The sequence below is a fragment of the Diadema antillarum genome, unplaced genomic scaffold (assembly GCF_040938485.1).
Source record: "Diadema antillarum isolate AM-2024a unplaced genomic scaffold, OU_Dant_1.0 scf00000028, whole genome shotgun sequence".
In the NCBI taxonomy this organism is placed as follows: domain Eukaryota; kingdom Metazoa; phylum Echinodermata; class Echinoidea; order Diadematoida; family Diadematidae; genus Diadema; species Diadema antillarum.
Genome location: NW_027270917.1, coordinates 7288273 through 7311172, shown reverse-complemented (window position 1 = coordinate 7311172; position 22900 = coordinate 7288273). Strand labels below are relative to the sequence as shown.

At 40.1% G+C, this 22900-nt stretch overlaps 1 protein-coding gene across 2 annotated transcripts in view; it reads right to left on the bottom strand.

Annotated features, from left to right (window-relative positions):
• Window positions 1-22900, bottom strand: part of LOC139737331 (signal peptide peptidase-like 3) — a 111195-nt gene that overhangs the window by 61560 nt on the left and 26735 nt on the right. The window contains exons 1-2 of one of the 2 annotated variants that reach the window (XM_071648011.1): window positions 14368-14964; window positions 554-631 (exon numbers count right to left, since the gene is read on the bottom strand). In XM_071648011.1, coding sequence (XP_071504112.1) covers window positions 554-631; window positions 14368-14399 — 110 coding nt within the window. In that variant the 5' untranslated portion in view covers window positions 14400-14964. Of the gene's footprint in view, window positions 1-553; window positions 632-14367; window positions 14965-22900 lie in introns of those variants that run through there. The other variant, XM_071648018.1, reaches the window with a different exon arrangement.

The window sequence follows — 22900 nt, the reverse complement described above, 5'->3', positions numbered from 1 at the left end:
TGAGGAGTTGACCTTGACCTTTGACCCCCCTGACCTTTGACCGATGACCCCCAACTTCCCTAGATAATCACTGTCCATCGGTACAAGCATATATACTAAGTTCCATGAAGATACCTTGAACCATTTGCGAGATATGGAGAAAAACATGAAATTTCAATTTTTTTTTTCACAAAATAACCTGTGACCTTTGACCTTTGACCCTGTGACCCTAAAATCCACACAAAGTATTATCCCCCAAGGATATACCCTCATACCAAGTTTGATGTAAAACCACCACACGGTTCTTGAGATATCGACAAAAACAAAACGGGACGGACGGACATACGGACGGACGTACGGACGGACGGACGGACGGACGGACGGACGGACGGACGACCCGAAAACATAATGCCTCCGGCCACTTCGTTGCGGAGGCATAAAAATTCAGGGTGGACCTTCCCTGTAAGGGACTTGGAAAGAGGAAGAAAAACAAAAATTGCAATACGCAAGAAAGAAATCCATTTTACAAAAAAGGATGAATTTTGGGTTTTTGTGAAAGGGATTGTAGACTCACCTGAAGCTTCCATAGACGATGAGGAGGATGGAGATGAGGAAGGTAGACACACGGGATGAGTCCACCAAGGAGTAGGCCCTGGAAGAACACAAACAGAGAAGAAGAGATAAAAAGATGAAATTTAGACAAGAATATAGATATCAGCCAATAATATCATTACAATGTGGTCTTCTTTATCCAGGGTATAACCTAATCAGAGGTCCCTGCCATCATTATAACCCTAACGTTGTCAGGTACCCATTTATACACCTGGGTTGAGAGGGACACGGTAGGTAAAAATATCCTGTCCAAGGACGGGGGAGCCCCTTGATGGGATTTGAACTCTGGACCTCTGATGAAAATCATGAGTCAAATCCACTCCACCAGTGCTCCACCCCCCCACCTTCCCAAATATCCACATGGAAAAATTCACCATCATATTCTGTGGGAATGTAAATCAATCAGCGGTAAATTATGGCCACAGATTTCCACAATGATCATTTCCATATTTGCCGAATTAAGTTTCAGTTAATACGTATAATCACTATCCTCTTTCAACAAGATTGTATTGATCATTTTCATACAGCAATAAAATATAATTATGTCTCATACTTGTCCTATTTTTCTTTTTTTAATGGGCATCATATTTTTTTTCCCCTTTTCACCCCATTTTCTCCCAGGTCACTCCCAAATTATGTCCCTGGGAAGATGGGAGTACTGAAGTTCTGGGAAGGCACCAAATCTATTACGGAGAAGGATTTACAGTAATTTCATAGGGCAGCGGAGGAGTCAATATTGACAGTGCATGCTGGCACTGTGTGAATACCACTCAGACATGATGATGAAGGTTATACCCAAGAAGGCATTCCCTGTTGGATTTACAGAAGCCTGCAACTTGCTCATTTGCACAGATTCCAAGTGCTCATTTGGACTTCCACGCTGGACCCAGTTATACACCTGAATATTAATATTTGCATTTGTGCACGAATGCATGGGTACGTTCATTCATTTAGGGTTACTGACATTATACTTTTTCCTTACCTGCAATGCCAGTTTTTAAATATGCTCCAAGCATATTCCTTTTTCCTCTGCTCTGATATTAGGTTTCCATCCCGTTCAATTTGTTTTGTTCCATCTATATTTTGTCAATTATCTATCTTTCCATTCATGTATCTTACATGTGTGCATATCACACAGCATTAGGAAAGTGCTGTAAAGGTCAACCTACCCATCTGCTATATCTTTCAGTCCACATCAAATCTTGTCATCAATCAGTTAATTTCTGTCTGATAACATATGACCACTTTCAAAGTGAGGGTCCAACACCTTTGAGTTAAGTTTCTATTTGATATCAAAGCCTTTTCCTCTTTCAGCTATCTTAAACCTGTTGAGGCCTAACTGATTTTGCTATAAATGGGCATTTCCAATAGCCACCTGCCCGGGTATTCTCGGGTCTAATCATCAACGGGTAAAGGGAAGAGCTGGATGGGCGCAAACTGGCAATGCTTACAAACAAAACAAGTCCCAGTTTTCGCAGGGGAATTCAGCCAGCATGACCCCACAACCCCTCCTCCCCTTACCCACCGCAGACCAACCGAAAGTGATATCTGTCAATCCAACCACAGACGGCAAAAAGGAGTCATAGTTCACAACAGTTGCCAAACAAGACCTACATGTACACCTTGTAGATATAAATCAGCTTCTGACAACTCGTCAGTGAAAAACACTTGACTGAATCAGTGATATTCTGATCAGTAAGAACAAATTGAAAATTCCTTCCTTTATCATGACAAAAAGATGATTAAATCACAATGGTTCACAAGCAGCTACTTTTTCATTACCACTGCAGAGTATGCAGTGTTTATATTCATTCATTTATATACATTGTATAAAAAAACTTAATGATCTGCATTGCTTACAAACTGTTAATTTATGGTTTATTAAGCTACCGGTACTTTGTATTTGCATTACTGTAAAAGTGGAAATTTTCGCGGTGTGGAAATTTTCACGCATTTTGCGCAACCAGACGCTAGCGCAAAAATAAAAACACACGAATATTTTTGCATGGTTCCAGCAGTAATGTCCTGATTCCGCGGAATAAAAAAAACGCGAAATCCATCTTACACAGCCGAGCGCAAAAAATTACTCGCGCGAATATATCCACTTTTACAGTACCTTTCTGCTGGAGGGAAATAAAAGTTCGGTTGAATTGAATTGAATAATACAAAACATAACAGCACTTGTCTCAAACTATTGTGATGAAATCATCTCAACTAACCATCACTACAGCACATGTGGTACAGGCACAATATATACTGTGAGGTCCAACAGCACAAAAGACTGACTATACACTCTATAAACGGTACAATACTACAATTGAAACAAAGAGATGTATTAATGATTGTAAAAAAAAAAAATGCACTAAAATGACAAATCTGAAAAAACAAACTTTAAACTTCCCTATTGTTCATATATGCAAACAGATACTGATTAGAAACTATAAACAATACTGAAGACCTTCCTTTGCAAGAAAAATCAGGAAAATTGGAGCCAAATACTGAAAAAAAAACAACAACAAAAATCCTGCAATTAGACTTCAGTATTAAACGACGAAAATGTATCAAAAGAGATGAAAAAAAAAAGATCTGGAAATGAAAAGAATTGTATGCTGTAAAAGCTGTCATTTTCAATGTTGATTTCACAATTTGACATCAAGGTTATCTTCAGTGCATTAATGCCTTTATCCATTTGCAATATTTACACATGTTGTCAAATTCATGGCCCAACAGTGATTTGTGAAATTCACGAAAAATGCACAAGTCCCTGAATTTTATTATCTTATGTAGTGCTGTTAACTTTCTATACAAACAGGTCACAGGTAGGACAGGCAGGATTAACAAAAGCTGTTGCAAGTTGTTGTTGTTGACATTTTGATTTTTAAGTGTTGAGTGGAAATGTACATGTAGTCTCACTTCAAGGACAAGGAGAGTTTGAACATTAACAGAAATGAAAAAACAAAAACAAAACCAGAAAAATTAAATTCTCTGTAAACATCAAGAGTTCAAACAAGTTCAATACTTGAACCTGACATGCCCCATGTTCATGTTACAGGAATGATTTGCTATTCTTTTTGGAAGCTGTCATTATTACATTTCCTATAATAAGCTTTGAATTGAGTTTGCTGATACCTCTCAAGGGGGAAATATAATTGTAGACTGCAAGGTTGTATGCAGTCCCATTTGCCCATATCTTGGGAGTTACAGTACATTTTCCAAATGGCTTTGAAACAGAAACCATAACCTCCCGTTAATTGCAGGCGATTACCATGGCAACGACCCCCTCAATGGAACACACTTGCTCTACCCCAGTCAAGGAAGCTGCATAGAACAATATTGCGACATTTGTGCAAGCAAGTACAGCAAATCGGTTCAATGAGGTTGCACTTTAAGTCAATGGTACCCAGTTTACTCTGTTGATGGCTATGCCTTGTGTGTCTGCAACATTTGAGTCAACTCAAATACAAGCAAATGTCAGAAAAATTTATGACTGTATGCTCTCAGGATCGATCAACCATTAATGTCCAAGTGAAGTCTTGAAAGAGTGTCTAGCTCCTCATTCATTCTGTCTGTGAAATGTCATTAAACTTTTATTTCAAATCACTGGTCTCTGTACTGGCTTTAAGGTCAAAGGTCACTTACCTGTGCCCCTAAGATTGACAACCTGTTTCCTATCGACTGTACATTTGTATGTCAATTGGCATTTTTGAATTCATTGTCTAATGTAGGGATGATTAAAGTAATAGTGGTGACATAGTCAATTTCACATTTTCTCAAAGTTTTTTTTTTGTGTCTTCCAGACTTTGCTCATGGCAGTCACTGAATATAACATACAAATATCCCACCCACATGAGGAAAGTCAAAACTGGAATGACAGTTCAAGAAAAAAAAAATTGTATTTTGGTCTTTTTATTGAAGCAGCACAACATGCCATTTTGTGCATGTAATGTAACGATCATGTGACTGAGACAATGAATGACGTACTATTTTGAGATTCACATTGAATGTTCGACCCCATCGTAGGCTGAATCATTTCCAACTCAATGCATAATTTGGATTTAACCTCAAAAGGACAGTATGATTCTTTTGATTTCACTGGGTTACTGCAAAATGATTTCCTACGCCTTCACGAACACAAACATCTTTCTGGACTTTTAACGTCCAATTCCACACTCGAATTCTTCCACAGTTCAGTTCACCACAAGGAGTGTAGGGCTTTTTACACTTGTAAATTTTTGCTTAGCCCCGGACCAACGGTGGGGCTAAGGGGGGGCCTTATCCCCACCGTTGATACGGGACTATCCTTAGCCCACTTTCTGTTTACACTCGTTTTTGCCAAAGTGGGCTAGCCCCACCGATAGTACGGTACTATCTGGCCCTGCAAAATAGCAGGGGTTAGCACCGCAATTGCGGTGCCAAGCAAGTGAGTGTAAACAGAACGAAAAAAATAATCCTGGGCTAAGTGACGGAGATGAAGTCCGACCCTCACTGACCAATCAGAAATGAGGTAATCAAGTGCTGCTGGTGCATGCGTGTATGTGTACAGTACACAGCGTAATCATGAATATTCATGTGGTTTGGAAAGTCCGGGGCTAAGAAATACGAGTGTAAAAAGGTCAGTTTTCTCCTTAGCCCCGGACAAGAGATAGTACAGGACTAATTGGCGAGTGTAAAAAGCTGAAAAAATTGGTACGGGACTAACGATAGTCCTGGGTCAGAGAAAGTCCGGGGTTAAGAAACACAAGTGTAAAAAGCCCTTATGTGGTGCTACTGACAGGCAATGTGCCATTGGCCATGACAGAAAAATAGCAAAAAGCACAACCCTGCAAAAATACACACACTATTGTAAAAACACAATGATGTGTGTCAATGAATTTATCAACTGTTTGAACTCTTCACAATTGTACAATGTACATTGTACGTCCCGCCATATTAACTTTACGCTCATTCACTCGCGAAGTGTTATCAGCGTTTGGATGGCACTTTATATTTGCCGCCCTTTCGCACATGCCCCCCCCCCCAAAAAAAAATAGATAAATAAATAAAAATCATGCAGCAAATGAGGCATTCAAATTCTCAAAACTGTGCATGCCTGAATAAAGACCAGAGCATGACCCTACTGCAGGCACCACCCTCACACTGGGCCTAGTGTGGCGAGTTACATGTGTGTACATTTTATGGGATTCCTTTTGTTTTGTTTTGTTTTGTTTTGTTTTGTTTGGTTTGGTTTGGTTTGGTTTGGTTTTGGTTTTTTTGTCCATGCTGGTTCACACATACTGCGTGAGGTACTAAATTATCACAAGGGTTTCGAGACAAATCACGACTGACTAATTTTTGCACCTTGATGAAAATTGCAATAGTAAGTTATTGTGTAGGCCTATGTGTGTGTGTATGAGAGATAGCATTACAAAACTGAAGAAGAAAAAGTTCATTAAATTTCAAGACCATTGATTTCAGGTGTGTGCGTTGCTTGGGACCACAGTATCACCACGGAGGTGGGCAAGAATCCCTTCCTGGGGGGTGTTTCGTCAATTTAGTCAGTGCTGACAAGTTGTCAGTCTCTGACAATGACCATTGTAACAGTCATTGACCAGAGCATCTCATCCAATCAAAACCAAGGATTTTGCTGAATTGTCAGAGACTGACAACTTGTCAGCGCTGACTAAACTGATGAAACACCCCCCTGGTCACACCTCATCCCAAACCTGTTACAGGGAGGATAAAAAAATAAGTGGCACAGTCTGGGATCAAGACTAAACATGAGAGTGCCAGTGCTCTCTGCTGCTATCCTCACATGACCTTTGGCATCTCTGTAGCTGCCTGGCGATGACTGAGCGGCTTGATCTCGAATTATTTTCATTACTGTGCCACACTTGATACAGATTTGCACACCAATGCACCCACTTCAGTCTTCACATGCCTTTGAAACTGTGCAGTATAGTTTCCATTGCATTCCTCTGAATTCCTCGTTTCTCGTTTTGGTTGGATATTTTTCGGACAAACTATTGCAAGCTACTGTAATCCTTGCATCTGATTGGCTGAGAGCAAATTTGCCTGACAACTTTGTCGGACAAAATGCTTCATGAAATGCCCCCCCCCCCCCCCCCCCCCCGGACTAATTGCATGTAATCCCTCTGAATGGCTTTGCCACAGTAATATGGATGGACAATGAGCTAAGACTGGCACGAGTCAAATTCGCAGATCAAAGTTTAGAAAGTTATATTGTACTACAGTTGCAGATGAGGATCCCCCCCCCCAAAAAAAAAACAGTTTTGTATTCACTGTGTAATCTTCAGTGAGCAAGTTAGCCCAACCATGTGTAATAATTACAATATCAGTATCAATACATTAATATTATATTATCATACAATAGCAGTAATGTAATGTAGTCATTAGTTATACATATCTATCATCATTAATTAGGCCTACTCTCTAAAAAAAATTGGGTGAAAATATTCACTCTTGAAGGAGTAAATACAAAAAAGAGTGAATTTAGAGTGAAATTGGGTGAATTTCGGGTGAAAATGTTCATTTTCACTCGTTTTAGAGTGACGTCACGGATCACTCCAAAATCTTCGAGTGATCCCTGAGGTCACTCCAAAATGAGTGAAAATGAACACTTTCACTCGAAATTCACCCAAATTTCACTCTAAATTCACTCTTTTTTATTCACTCCTTCAAGAGTGAATATTTTCACTCGAGTTTTTTTAGAGAGTATATCTCAGCGCTATAAATTTCATTGTTTTTATATCACTATACTCCTAATCATCATACCAGTAATAAAATGAACATTCATCCAGCACAAACTGCTATATTGGAGGTCTCTGCAGCCATGTACAACCCGTGCTTACACCTCAACGACGGATTGAGGAAAGAGTGAAAGTTGAGATCATGTGAATGAAATACCGCATCATAGTGTAAATCATCCTTTCCTACATCCCTACAGACGATTTACACAGGAAGGCTACTATGCTACAAGCCAGTGTGAAGGAAGAAAAGCAACAACGACAACAGCGAGAAAACATACATGTACAGTGTACATGTACAGTATCTCAGTGAACGGTTTGCAATATCATGCATAGGCCCATCCTCTTCCTGCCGCTTTAGTGTCGCAGAATTAGAATGAGAACTCAGCATGTACCATTCGTTTTATAACACACGTGTACACGACGTACGATGCGTGTACATAACTGTACATGTATGTTGCCCTGTGCACTGCGTTTTATGCAGCATGGCAATCCGGCTTTCTGACAGTGATTCATTCGACATGCACACAAGGTCCTGTGCTTGAAAAAGAAAAAAGAGAACAAAACCAAAAAAAGAACACTTCACTCTCATGCCCATTACAGTTCGACACCATGGAAGGATGTGCCGTTAATGGTAATTACCGCAACACCTTAACAGGTCTTTTCCCAGTGCAATAATGTTTTGTCTCACCTTCTATGCATTCTGCAAAACGACTGTTGGCGGGTAAATGAAAATTAAAGTCTTGCTCTTTATCCAACAGCAATAAATAAAATAATACACATTAGTAAGGGCATTAAAAAGAATTAGCCACATATGATACATCTAGGTTGTTTCAGAGGTACATGTACATTAATGTACAAAGTGCGAGTAATTATACTATTGTCCAAACAATGTGATATTTGTTTTATAAAATAATCTAGCAGATTCCTTGTGGTCGAAAGAATTTCAAATACAGGTGTTTTAAATTCTGTGGCAGCCATTTTCGGAAGTAAATAAAATGATGAAACCTCGCCCGGTCACAATCACAACCTGAAAGTGCTAACGACTGGTCATTGTATGTTACTAATGACCGGCCAAAAGCAAAATTATTTGACAGGCAAGATAAATGGCTCGTCATGTGTACATTCTCGATCATTCATTTGATTAGGATCTGCTACATCATTTTAAGTATCATATATCTTCTCCAACACTCCAAGTTTTGTGGTCCAGTTGCTCGGAAACTGAAGCTACTTTCTTCACATATTGCACATGCGGCCAGTATTGTTATGTCTTTATTCTGCATCTCTGAGTTGCTGTGCGGTTTTATCGCTTTACCTGGTAACACACCTGAGAAATGTGCTCGGAAAAATGTGACTAAAATTTGCTTTTTCCTTACAACAAAGAGTACCTGGTACTAACATAGGGTGAAATGCATTTCAAGACATGTTTACAAACAAATTCTTTCATAGGTGAGAAAACTCACAACATTTTGATAAACTGTAGACATTGAATACTAGCGTGGCTAACAATGCATCTTGTACTCAAAAGGCATGCTTGAATGAGAGGAGGAATGTGTGTAACGAGATCTCAACTTCTGCCACTATGCATGCACAAGTGATCAAGATGGGTCTACATGTACTGTAGGCCTACAGTGTAGTTTGCTTCAAGGGATTTTAGCCTTGGCACTGGAGTTCTGCAAATATGGCTGGGTTCATGGGCACAATCAAAACAAGCTTGACTGATGAATTTCCTTGGGGGAGGTGGGGGGGGGGGGGGATAATGACCCCCCTCTTCCCATAAACAGTCCACACTTGCTTGTTTAAACACACATGTTATACACATTATACAGTTGTACATGCATGTTGCCACTCTTGTTAAAATTAACATTAGTTTACAGGTGTATACACACACCACCCACTACAGTACCACACATGTATGCCAACCTATGTCTCCTAAATGAACTCTGTGGCAAATTGACCAAAAACATCCATGCAAAAAACACCAACAACAACAAACAAATGAGTGCATGTATAAAATGCATTGAATGAGGTTTGCCTCACGGGTTGGCAGAGGAAAATAAAGCAGGAAATTCAACTGACAGTCAACAAAGGATAGGAAGTGACCCAGGAGGGCAAGGCACTTGAATCTGGCACTTGAGTCAGAGCTGGCTGTTGCTGGCGACAGACAAACATTCTAGCCTCTGCTCTAGCAAAAGAAAGAAAGAAAAAAAAAAGATGTCAGTTCTTTTAATAGAGTGTAGATCTATGTCTCTCTCGCTCTATTTTTCCTGACTGAAATCAGTTCAATCTAACCCTGAAAGCTTTGTGTGTGCTGAATGTGATCTGGCCCTTGGAAGAACTGCAAAACTTGTACCTACAATTGTACTGCAGGCCCAGGCTGTAGCATTGCAGCTATGTACACACAGTTGTACATGTGCGTGCTTGAGAACACTGGATAAACTGTGACTAGATTTGTTCTGCCTACATGACAGGTAGATTACCAAAAGTTGTTTTTTGTTTTTTGTTTTTTTGCATATCATGTTGATGGCAACAGAGGTAATTATAAATGAATGACAATTTAAAAATGAGATAATAACTTGAGAAGAGTACGCTAGGAACATAAGGAGGATGATGATGAAGAAGAAGTAGAACTCATAGTAGAAGAAGACTAAGAAAAAGAGAGAAAGAAGAAGATGAGCTGAAAGTCGAGACAGTGAAGATAAGAAGGCAAATCAAGTAATGGAGGAGGAAAAGCAAGAGGAGGAAGAGTAGGAAGATGGTGAAGAAAGAAAGGATGACATGGAGATGGCAGTGGAGAGAAAGGAGGATGAAGAAAAGGAGGGTGAAAAAAGGAAGATGGAGATGAGATGGCATAAGAAGGAGAGGGTGCAGAAAAAGAAGGATGAATAGGAAATGCAGAAAAAGAGTAGAAGGATGAAGAACTGAAGGATGATAAGGATATGGCAGAGGAGGAAGATGGTGAAAATATGAAGAAAGACGAGATGGCATAAAAAGAGTAACATGAAGAAAATGAGACGAGGAGAGGATGGCTTGAAAAGGGAGAAGGTGAAGGTATGGGATAGGATAAAGAAATGAATGAAAGAGGAGGAGAAGGGTGAAGAGAAAGAAAGATGCAGAAGAGATGGCAGAAGAGGAAGTGGACGAAGAGGATGAAGAAAAAGAGGATGAAGAGAAAGTGGACAAAGAGAGTGAAGGAAATGGGATGAAGAGGAGGTGGTAGAAAAGGAAGAGGGCAAAGAAATGAAGGATGAATATGATTTGAAGAAAGAGAAGGGTGAAGGAAAAGGAGGATGAATAGGAGGTGGCAGAGGAAAAAGAGGAGGAGGGTGATGAAATGCATGCAAGATAAAGAAGAGATGGAAGAGCAAATTCAAATAAAGATGGGGAAGATGAAGACACAGACAAAAGCTCGGAAAGGAGGATGATAAAATGTTCGATTACAAGCAGGCATGACTGACAGCAAACAGGAAGGTGGTGAGGCAAGGAAGAGGAGGAGAAGTTTGGGCAAAATGTAAATGAAAGATGCTCCCTGATCTGCAGGAAGCTTGCCTGTCACGAGGCAATCGGCTGTGGCATGATGGCAATGCCCTATATATAGCGGCGGCGAGAAATATGATCGCGCAGCGCCGTCCTGCGCAACGCTGGTCAGTGGCGTTCAACCTTTCAACGAACTGAACATGGGTGGCATGTTATGGGCGACATGTTTCGGGAGGGCATATTGCGGCTCATACTGTATCATCTGCACCCTAACACTTCTCACTCTCGCTGCTGCGTGAGGTGTGGGAGCACTGTCAGGACCATAAGGCTATCCGCTTGCGGATCGCAACGCTGATGATTTCCACACGTGTGTTTTGTGCGAGGTTTAGGAGTTCAACTTCCTGGGCACAGCAGTCAATGTAGTGTATCTGCCCTGAATTGCTCGGCTTAAAGCCCTCTTCTGTTAACCCCCACAAGTTTTCAGAATATAGGTCCTCTGCATTTCACCATACTGACAGCATTTCAAACACGTGGGGCAATAAAAGCATTACCAAATAAAAGGTAACAATTCAAAAACATTTGACAGCACATGCCAAAGTCGGAGCCTAGCCTAAAATGATGAATTCCAGTGGTTGAGTGCTGCAAGTATTGGTTGATCATCACTTTTGATTTTGAAAGTAAGTACCCACAAGTTGAAGTTCTTGGATACAAATTTGTACTACACCACATACCAAATATAACACTTGGTGTGGCAGCCAAGAAAGTGCATGTAAGTCTTTCTTCCATCCTTCTCTGCCATCAGCGAAGGTTATCTTTGTGTACAATATATTAGTGGAAAAATGAGCACAGAAAATGGGATTCCATCGGGATTCGAACCCAAGACCAAATGGAGAGCTGTTCATCACATAGCTAACACAGAGTTGCCAACGTTGTGTCGTGTTTTAAAGAAAGAAGAGAAAAAAAAAAATTGGGGCCCTATATAACAAATAATTTGCCCCAGACAATACTGACATAAATCAAACATAATAAATCGTAAAGGTATCAAACAAGAATATTAGATATACCATAATGATATCTCCTTGAGGGAGCTCATAAAGTCTCCATGAGGGAGCTCATAACATCTCCACGAGGGAGCTCACATTTGAAGTCTCAACTGGGGAGCTCAAGTCGCCAACCTGTCTTATTCTCTAAACTCTTGCAATTTATAACTTATTTATTTGTCTCTTTTTTCCCCCAACGTTTTCACAGATTTACTCAACATGATTTTTTCTGTTTTCATACAATAAGCAATATTAATATCAGCATGAAATTTCCCTTTAACCCGTTGAGGATGAGTCCCGAGTATACTCGGGCAGGTGTCTATGGGAAATGTGTGACATGTAGCAAAATCAGTCCGTCCTCAATGGGTTAATATATCGGCAAGCAAAGGGGTGACGGCACTGCTCCTGTTCTGTTTGTGATAGCTATGGATACAATCATATGTCTCTACTTATCCTTCCTCATATTGTCCTTTTGTGTTCAGTGTTTGGTGTTTGGTATTCCGTTATGTATTGGTCTGTCCTTCTCCATTTTCCACATCTCTTTCTGTATCACACATTTGTCTTCTCTTCTGGATATCCAATGCCTGCATATTGTCTTTTTTTTTACTTTCCCTTTAGTGAGCTATTTTCATCAGAAAACTCTTCACCCATTAAGGAAAGGCTGATTCTGCTATACACTGTATACATTTCCCATACACACCTGCCATAGTAACCTCCGCATCAGTCTTCAACAGGTTAATATACAACTTTTACTGTATGGAATTCATGAAGCTGAAAAATGGTTGAATACTTTTAAGGTTGCATGTGGCCATCTTTGTGGGGCAGAACACAACACTGATCTTTCTGTCTCTATGTGATGAGTTTTACTCTCGCATTGCTACTAAATTGGTGTACAATGCTTTTGTACCCATCCATACAATTTCTACTTACATGTAACTTCCTATACCTGTATAAATCTTTGGGATTATCTCTTTTTCTATCCCGGTAACAAAGGCATGGCACATGTGGGTGAGGGGTGATTTGACAAAGCTGACTACTCATAGGCGTGATCAGAAGGCTGCAGCAGCCCACAGGAAACGGACTATTATTCAAGACCGGTCCTTTAATTCATCCACGCTGTGACCGTACCTCCAGTCAATAGAGCTGTATAATAACTGCAGGCTGGTGCCTATGGCCTGTGTATTGCATTGAGACGAAGGTTATCCCTACTCATCTAACGATCTAACATTCTTTATTGCTGTGACCACAGATTGTAGCCATCTTGTGGAGGTGAGAATATAAACGCCCCCCTAAGTGGACATATGGGGCCACAACACACCTCCTAGTTCGGACACCAATGCAAACAATGGAACAGTGTCTCACTATGGGCCAGCTACAAGGACGGGATTTACTAAACAAAGCTCTGTGGTCCACCATGTGTTCTGTTATTATGGTTGGGTACACAGTCAAACTACGAGTAAGCATGCTTACCCTCTCCTTTGTAAGCCTTTGCTGCTCATAATACGCAAATCCCTGTACAGTAAAGTTGCGCTAAAATAGAGAGCCATGCAGCTGTAAAGTCCATAGACTTTGCACAGTATTGATACCTATTCTGGTTCTACACAATAGGGTTATCTACTATAACACTGTCATCCTGAATCTTTTCTGCTCTGTGATAAATGTAAAGTGCCTCATTTGGCATTCCTAAATCTGGATTTGCTGTGTTATCATTCTTCTGTTTGTTTGTTTGTTTGTTTTTTCCTGAACTACGCAGCAGAAAGTTTGAGAATGCACAGAATATCACGAACAGCTATAAAGCACAACGAGATCCCCATATATGCTTACCAAAGTAAAATCCCTTTATATGTTTACAGCAAGTATTCTAGACAAAGAAATACAAATTGTATAATGTATTTAATACTGCTGTTTGCAAACTCCATCATGAATGATGGTAAAAACACATATTCTTTGTCCAGGATAGCAGACAACCATCACACAAGGGACTCCGGTCCACAAGGGACACACAGCCTGAAATTTTTGGATTGATAGTAAACAAAAAATCTGGCAGAAGCAACTACCATGTTAGCTGAAACAAATATCTAGTATCCAATGCTGCTGAAGAAAAGTATGTCAGTGTTGTGATTATTTCCAAAATAGCACAATAATGTGGTTTAACAAAAATTGGAGCTTGTTTCCATGGGATTCTGGAAGCGAGTTTCAACATGGATCTAACATTTGGACAGAGTATATTCACACCCAATATTTACTCAGATGTGCACTAACTCTAGTGACTACAGTAAGCTCTGTTCATCAAGTTCATCCTCAACACACACACACACACACACACACACACACACACACACACACACACACACACACACACACACACACAAACAGACTCTGCATACCTCACAAAATCAATTCACACCTCAGCATCTTACACTACAGCTTGCCAATCCATGGGCAAGCTGGAAATGAAAACATAAAATGCCTTTTCCCTCACTGACAGAAGAGGATAGAATAAAATATTAACTTACAACTCAATGTTGGACTGATTCACATCCTCCATGGCTGTAGTTTGGCTAGAACTTTAAATCCACATAGCAAAGACAAAATGTCCACCGTGGCAATTAAAACCTAAAAGTACATCCAGATAGGGAAAGGACTGCAGAATGATGGGGGCAGAAAAGATCCCTCAAAGGTTTCAGCACACTCCACAAGGACACTGTAATGCGTGGCGCATCATATACTGTACATATCTCTCTCTCCGCTGCACATAAACGGTTAGCAGAGCTGGAGAAGATGAATCCGTTCACTCTCTCCCTCTCTCACTCTCTAATGCAGCGATGGCTGTAGACAGAAGAAAGACGGTCTCTCACTGCACTAGGAGCTCAGCTCAGCTCGGGCCGCCCGAACCTGAACCTCAATACGCTTCACTTCAGCGGGCCGCATTATTCCACTTCCTTCCCACATAAACTTTCACCCTTCACCATGTGACGTGCACCACAGTGCAGCGGGTATCTCGACATCCGCGCACGCACCGGATCCCCCTGTGCGACTTTCCCAAATTGGGCCGACAGTGAGAAGGATAGAAAAGAGCGAGGAGGAGATCGAGAAACGCGCAAGTCGTGTTGAGCCCCCTCCGTCTGTTTTTTTTTGTGTGAGAGAGAGCAGCGAGGTTTGACCGGAGTGACTGACGAACGAACACAAATGCAGCAGGGCAAACAAGACTTGACGGAGTGTCCCAGTATGGGAGCAGGGAAGAGGGGGGACAGCTATGCATGCCAGTATCCTCCTTTGTGTGTTTGTGTGTGTGCACTGATTCAGGGTGAGTAATGGCACAACAGTGAATGGGGGTGGGGGGGGGGGGGGGGTGGTATGGTTGGGGGGGATAAAGGGGACAGAGAAACTTCTAGGTAGTCTTCTCCCCAGCCACTTCTCATCCAAATAATCACCTTTCACACATCTGATTGCCTTACCTAACCAAGGGTAACCTACCATAGGCCTATAAAGAATGCATATTAACACTTGAAAAGGGCATTGCAAACTATTACGGATCCAGTGCACAACTGTGGCTCACAGTGAAGTGGCTGTACGGTTTGGGGGTGGAGGGAAAAAAAGAGTAATATATCAGAACAGACTCACAGTAAAGTCAAAAGGAAAATAATCACCCTTTTGAAGAGAAACATGCCAGAAGTCATTTTGATTGGCCAATCAGGCAGTACATTGTGTTTGAGAATGGTGACAACAAATAACCGTGGTATTTAATACCACAGTAACTCAAATGTGAATGCACCTTACATGTACGATAATTATATAAGTTTCAATTGGCTTGTCAAAAGCAAACTCATTCTTGATTCAAGGTTTTGTCCTTTCATTTGTTTGTATTATTTTTCTTGCTTGCTCACTTGTTCACAACTACACTGCCAGGGCAGCAGGGAGTCACTGCATGCAAAATATGCTTGGGCTGCTGATGACGAACAGTCTGAACATGAGGCTAGCACTACCACTCAGGAGGGGCAGCTGAGGTCACGGCCTCAGTGGGTCCTGTGGTTTGCAGACCCCTTGGGGCTTTTTTCCTTGACAGGCAGAAGGATGCTAATTGTGTTCGGTCAATTGTGATTTCCCAGTGTCAAAATGCTTACTGTACTTTAAATATATCATCATATTATGTGGCTGGAGAAAAAGGCTAGAGACAGAGGTATTCAGAGCAAAACTGACACTCATTCAGATGGCATGATTTAAAGGGATGATATAGTTTTGGTTGAGATGAGAAATTATGTTTTATTGTTTTTGCAAGATAATTACAAACCACTTAAAGGGATGGTATGGTATTGGTTGAGCTGAGGATTGAGCTCTTAACTTGTTGTGAGATACTACAGAACCGCTTAAGAAATGTTGCCGAGCATTAGAATTCTAAGAGGAATTAAAAGTTAACTTGATGAAATTTAGATTTGAAATGGTTGAGATATTCTCTAGTACAAAGCAACACAAAGTGGTCCAACAAAGGTGGGTCCTACCTACAATTTTGTCTTACTTTGGTCTTGGATATCTCAGCCATTTCCTAGCCAATTTTCATGAAATAAACTTGTAAATGCTCATAAAATTGTATGCCTTCACACAGGCCTTTGCATGCAGCACATATCAGACAGCATATTTTGCTGCAAAAGAACTAAACAGCTAATAGTATGAGAAAGACTGAGAGTGAAAGAGAAAGTGTGTGTGTGTGTGTGTGTGTGTGTGTGTGTGAGAGAGAGAGAGAGAGAAAGGAAAAGAAAGACTTACTTTTTTATTAGGTTCCTTATATTACACATCATTCATATGTCCTCATACATTTGTGAAACTTTATCTCAAATTGACTGTTGTGTTACACTATTTTTTTTTTTAATCAAATGGAATATACAACTTGTACGAAATGTGGAATATGGAACAAGAAAAAAACATAAATTGGCAGAGGATGGAGAAAAGAATATAAGGAAATATAAGCCTGCTGTACATTCCAATTCAAAATGTCTTATGTGTACTGTGTACAGCTGTATCTCCATCATCTGAAAGAATCAACACTTCAACGGCAAGATTAACGAGAGGAGAAATTTGATAGTTTGTGGTTTCCCTTTCTGACATTGGGCCAGCTATAATTAGTGACATCTTGTTTGCACATGTGCACTCGCACATAAATATTGTTTATGGAATATGCCTTTACATACATCGTAATACCGATGGGTGACCAAATGCATTGTCTTAAAACTAATTCATCAGACATCACTATGGAGGCTAGCATTACAGTGACTTCACTTCTTCAATACTGGACTGTGACGTCATGACTGCGATGCAGCTGGTTTCGTATTAAAACCATAGCAGTAAAGTATTGGCAAGCCCATGAAATGTCTTTTATGCTTTTGCCAGAGTTTCATAGATAGAACTGAAACCAGGGCAATTTGACTGTTAAGAGTGCAATCAACCGCGATACTCTCACACTCAAACACAATCACTTAAAGCCACTGTTTACCATTGGGTGCATTGATTAACAAAATGTGCGAGTTATCACATTTGATGCATATATTGTAATTTTTTTATACATCTTTACAATTCAGTTGTATCACAAAACATCCTACCATATAAAAATTTCACAATAAAGCCACACACAAAGGAGATAAAACTAATTTTCTCAATAAACCACAACTGTAGGTGGTTTATTCTAGAAACCATTTTAATACAACTATTGTTCACAATTTGTATATTTAACAATACTTGACATTAATTATAATTATTAATATTTTTACATTGATAGTTTCTATCCCTAACTCACATTTCAGAACTATTTTGAAGCACTAATGCTCGAGTTTTTTTTTTTTTTTTTTTTTTTGGTTAATCTGCAAATGGTAATTACTGGCTGTAAGATGCAGCCACAAGTATGCATGATGTTTATTACATGCACAGAAAGTGTATTGACCAGGACAAGTTAATGATACTGACAATTGCACTGAACCCTTATTTTGCTATTAAAAGGAAGTTTTTCAATTTTTTTTTTTTTTTTTGCTAACCATCACACCCAATGAAACTCTACTGGCTTCTCCTACATATGTGTAGTTGTACTTATGGCCGGAAAATAACAGTTTTAGCCAGAGTGTATAATAGTGAACTTTGGCCTTTTTATTTGACCTTTTACCACCTCATTTCATGTCGTGTCTAAAATATTATCTCAATATTGGAGATATTATTTTACATAATAATCACCTGGCATTACAGCAAGTGAGCAAAGACACTGTCTTGGAACTCAGTAGACTTCAGATGATCTTCAGAAACATACCAATATAGAGACCGATAGATATATGGAAAACGTGAGAGAGAGAGATAGAATATTTATTCAGGAACATCAATCAGACAATTCCAGACTTTTTAAAAGATGCTACACAGAAAGCTCATCACTTCATCATGCCAGTCTCATCCTTGATGGCCTAATCCCATCTTCCTAAAATTAGCATTTAGATTGGGATATGAGCAGTATCTCTCTCTCTTTCTCTCTTTGCTATCTATCTATCTATCTATCTATCTATCTGTCTATCTGTCTATCTACCTTCTATCTATCTATCTATCTATCTATCTATCTATCTATCTATCTATATATCTCTATCTATCTATCTATCTATCTATCCCTCTATCTATCCTATCTATCTCCCCACCCCTCCCCTCCCCTCTCTCTTTTTCTTCTCCTTCAAAGCCGTGATATCGCGATTTGCTCTCATCCCGGCAAAGGATTTGGCGTCGATATTGGAAGATTTACGGCAATGCTCGCGAGCCGTCATCCTCTCCCCCAACGCCGGGCAAAACACAGCACGACCCTGAGGGATGCGAAAGATTTCCTGTCTACCAAACCGTTATCTAGCCACAAAGCAAGATATGAATCGGCTAAATACCTAGTTAAATTCACTGCATATGTTCATCTCATGTCACTTTAGCAAGAAGAAGAGAGAAAAACAACAGAGAGAACTGCAAGTCTGTCGAATGCAAATGGTGGGATGGAATCCTCCCACTTTTTTGCATAATCAATCTTTGTTTTTGTTGTTGTTGGTTTTTTTTTTTGTATGAAGTTTTTTGTATCATCCTTGAGAGAGAATGGTAATGGGCACTTTTGGCTCCCTGTCAACGCGATTGGTAAAACTCTCACGGGTGAGGTTTCGGGGATGAATAGAAAACTATATTTCAAGGAAATCCCTTGCAATATGAATATATATTGACGGATTGACTGTACTGTAACTGAGGATTTTCGAGCATACCAAGTTGGCATCATTGTGGACCAGCAGAGAGTGAAGATGAAATGAATACATCCAAGGGCACTTGCCAAGCAAAATATATAAAATGGCCAGAGCAGATATTTGACTATACACACCACATATCTTGGCAGCACAACGTTTTCGATAAATCAGGACTTGCATGACAATTTTATGGGGGGATAAATTTGTTGTTGAGCACCACATTGAATTGTATGAGAAATAATATGTATTGCTCCTTCAAAAGTAGGAAAGTTAGTGATTTTCAATCTTTGAGACAATACAAGTTATGAAGAACTGGATTGCAAAAGGATAACAATAATCCTATACACTGATGTCTAGCAAATACGCTTCGATGCCAAACTGTACCACTAACAGTAAAAGAAACAGATCTGGGGCCCGTTGCATAAAAGTTACTGTTATGGTAACTTTGCCATCCAATGGCAACTACCATGGCAACAATACTCAACAGCCAATCAAAATCAAGAATTCCATGGAAGTTACCATTGGATGGCAAAGTACCATAATAGTAACTTTTATGCAACAGGCCCCAGGGATTGAATTTGAGCATCACAGCAGGCAAACTTAAAGTTTGTTTTCCCACAAATGAAATCATATAACAAAAGAAACAGTCAAATGATAGTACTTGCAAGCTGAGATGCAATGATACGGTGTATCATTTACTACATTACTTTGTGTCTCTCCTAAGCATGTTTATAATACTGAGTGCTGTCAGCAATCCCGTAGTTTAAAAAATGCATTCACATCTTATAATACATTACCTATAAAAATAGTGATGAATGACCATCAAATTCATAGAACTTATCAAGAAATCTGCAAAGACCCGGGCAATGACTTATACCACACAAAAGAGACTGTAAGCGTCTATTACGTTGTGATTTTGGAAAACAGCATCAGAGGATTGGCGCAACAACATAACTTGTTATCATTATAGTGGCACTTTACACTGATGCAAATCAGTGAGATCCAAACCTCGAGATTTGCATCAAGATCTAAAAATCTCACTAAATAGCAGGATCAGCATTGCAATCCAAATTTCATCAAATCTTACGATTATCTTGATTACTATATAGCACAATAATTTGCATGACTCTACTCCACTGCGCCTTGAAATCTCTCCCCACGCCGTCATCTCTATACTATTTGTACCTCGTTGATGAAATTTATTCTACATTTATGCAGCAGCAGCAGTAGCAGCACAGTAAACGCATGTGGGTGCGTTGTGTGGGTGCAGTCAGCACCCACATACTCTTACTCCCCCCCCATCCCCCCCCCCCCCCCACTCAACATCGGCATTCACCTGCTCCAACTCTTGTGTGTGGGAGGAACCAAAGGGGGTAAGTACTTGCCACAAATAGCCCTACAAAGCTTATTCCAGGATTCGTACAAGCCTGAAGAATCTTTAGGGGCTTTTTAAAGGATATTCAAGGACTGTTTCTGTCTTTTCACTGTTTTTTTTTTTTTTTTTTTTTTTTTGGTCTACTTTATCTTTCCCTGCATTCGTCTACGGAACAGAGAAAATACAAAAAGAATACAAAAGATTTTCTCTAGAAAAGTGGCAAGTTGATGGCACCATCGCTACACCTCATAAAGTGGCTGCCGGCATTATCATCAGTTTGCAAGTTGTAAATATGAATACAAAATAAAACTCTCAATTCAACAAATTATGTATTTAAAGTGGGACTTCTGCCATACTGAATTTTGCTCTACCCATCAACATCGGATTGATCATAAAGTGGCATTTTACTGGAAGGACAGACAAAATTTTATGCAGCTGTTTGAGTGATTGCAGAATGCAGTTAGAGACAGGACATGCTACAACGTATATAAAAGCTGTTTGCTATAAGGATATTGGCCAGTCAGAAAACACACAGGAGCTGAAAAGTGAGGTGTTTTGGGCTGGAAAGGCTCAAGCCTTCCCTCGAAACCAAGAGAACAAGACCTGTTGATGTTTGGATGCCTGCCACGTCTAATAGAAGAAGTAACCCCTGGTGAGTGTGTAGGTTGACCCCATTCCCAATATTACCCCCACCCCACCCTTTACTACCGAGTGCGTTTTTGTGTGCAACATGTCAAAGGGGTGCGGGTTATGGAAATAACCAGGGAGGTGGGCCACCTCACTGAAATAACCTGCCACTCCAGAGAGGGAACCCAGGGAGCTAAATGATTGGCATATATGAACTACAAATATGGCTGCCACATTCCCAAACCACTCAGGCTGTTTTCACACGCACCGAGAGTGTGCCATTTGAATCACGATTCTTGCGATGATGCATCACTAGGATCATGATTCAAATGACGCATTTTGGCCGTGTGCATGCAAACTGGAATTGCGGAGGATGATTTGAATAGCGACTCCCATTGTGATTTAAATGATGGTCTGGAGACTGTGTTTTCCGATCATGATTCTCCAGAAAAACGACACAAAACAGAGATGAGTACAGATTGACCTCCAAATCGTGTTTTGGAAGGCTGAGCTCACGGTGACCTTTCAAAGCCTTTTGCAGAAAAACCCTTGCTCCTCAAATGCTCGCACTGCAGTGGTAGCACGCACTACTTACTGCACAGGAGTGATTAATGGGAACTCAGAAAGAAGCCACGTCTCCTCTCCAGATCCTCACTCTGAAATTCAAAACCGCAGAATCCGCAGCGCCTTCCTCGGTCATGTGCATGGAAGATGATTCTCATTATAATTGTAATCATAATTGCAATTCAGCGTTGCAAGAACGTTTCTTAACCCGTGTGAAAAGGGCCTCAGATGGACCACGAATCAATCTTGCTAATTTTCTCTCCATCTCTCCCCCTCTCTCTCGTAAGCCGCAAAACTCACTTAAACCTATCCATCCCAGTTGACGTCATGGCCCTTGATGCTCGAGCTGGCGATATGGAAAGGGTAGTCATGTGGATTAAAATGTATACTTGGCGATGTATACACATGCACAACAGTGACAGCGACGGACGTCGCTCTACGCGGCCATGATTTCCGGCATAGGCAGTTGATCGGCACTGAAGATGATATCACCTGCAATTCGAGATACAGGTGGGCTCCATTGACTCAAACGTGGCCTGGGAGCTCTCCACATCCTTCCGTCCTATCTCAAGCGCACATTGTAGATGAGACAGAAATATGTAGACTTTGAATGCAAAAACAAATACATTGTATGCCATTTTTAAAGTCTTTATTATTAGTGAGGTCATTATCAAACACAGAAAAATGAAATAATTTCAATGATACTGCACTCATTACATGTAAATCACAAGAAATATTTATGAAGATACTATGAAAATCATCAATAGTAATTTTCTTTATCTTTTTCAGCAGCTTCAATGTCAAATATCTCAAGTCGAAAATGGAAATTTTGTTTTTTACATTTAAACTCTTCTTAAAATAGGTAGGCTATGTAATTATATGTCTGTGTGTATACTCTGTACACGTGTATAAGTTGTAATTTACAATATTATCTTTCTCTCTCTCTCTCTTTTGTTTTTGAAGAGTGAGTTTATTGATTGCTTTAATATCTGGAAACTCGAAAACGATGGTAGCGTGCATCGAACAAACATGTGCACTTTCCTTTACGCATAATATCACCAATACCAGCATGCTCTCAAGAGAACAACTGTCTGTTTTGCATGTTAGGATCTCATGTGATAGCAACAGTGCTCACCGTGGTAAATCTTTGACAGCACCTAAAATAGGAAGACTATTTTATATCCACACTCACTGGTAAAAGCACAGAAATGGATACATTATGTGGACTATAGCAACACTATTTGAATT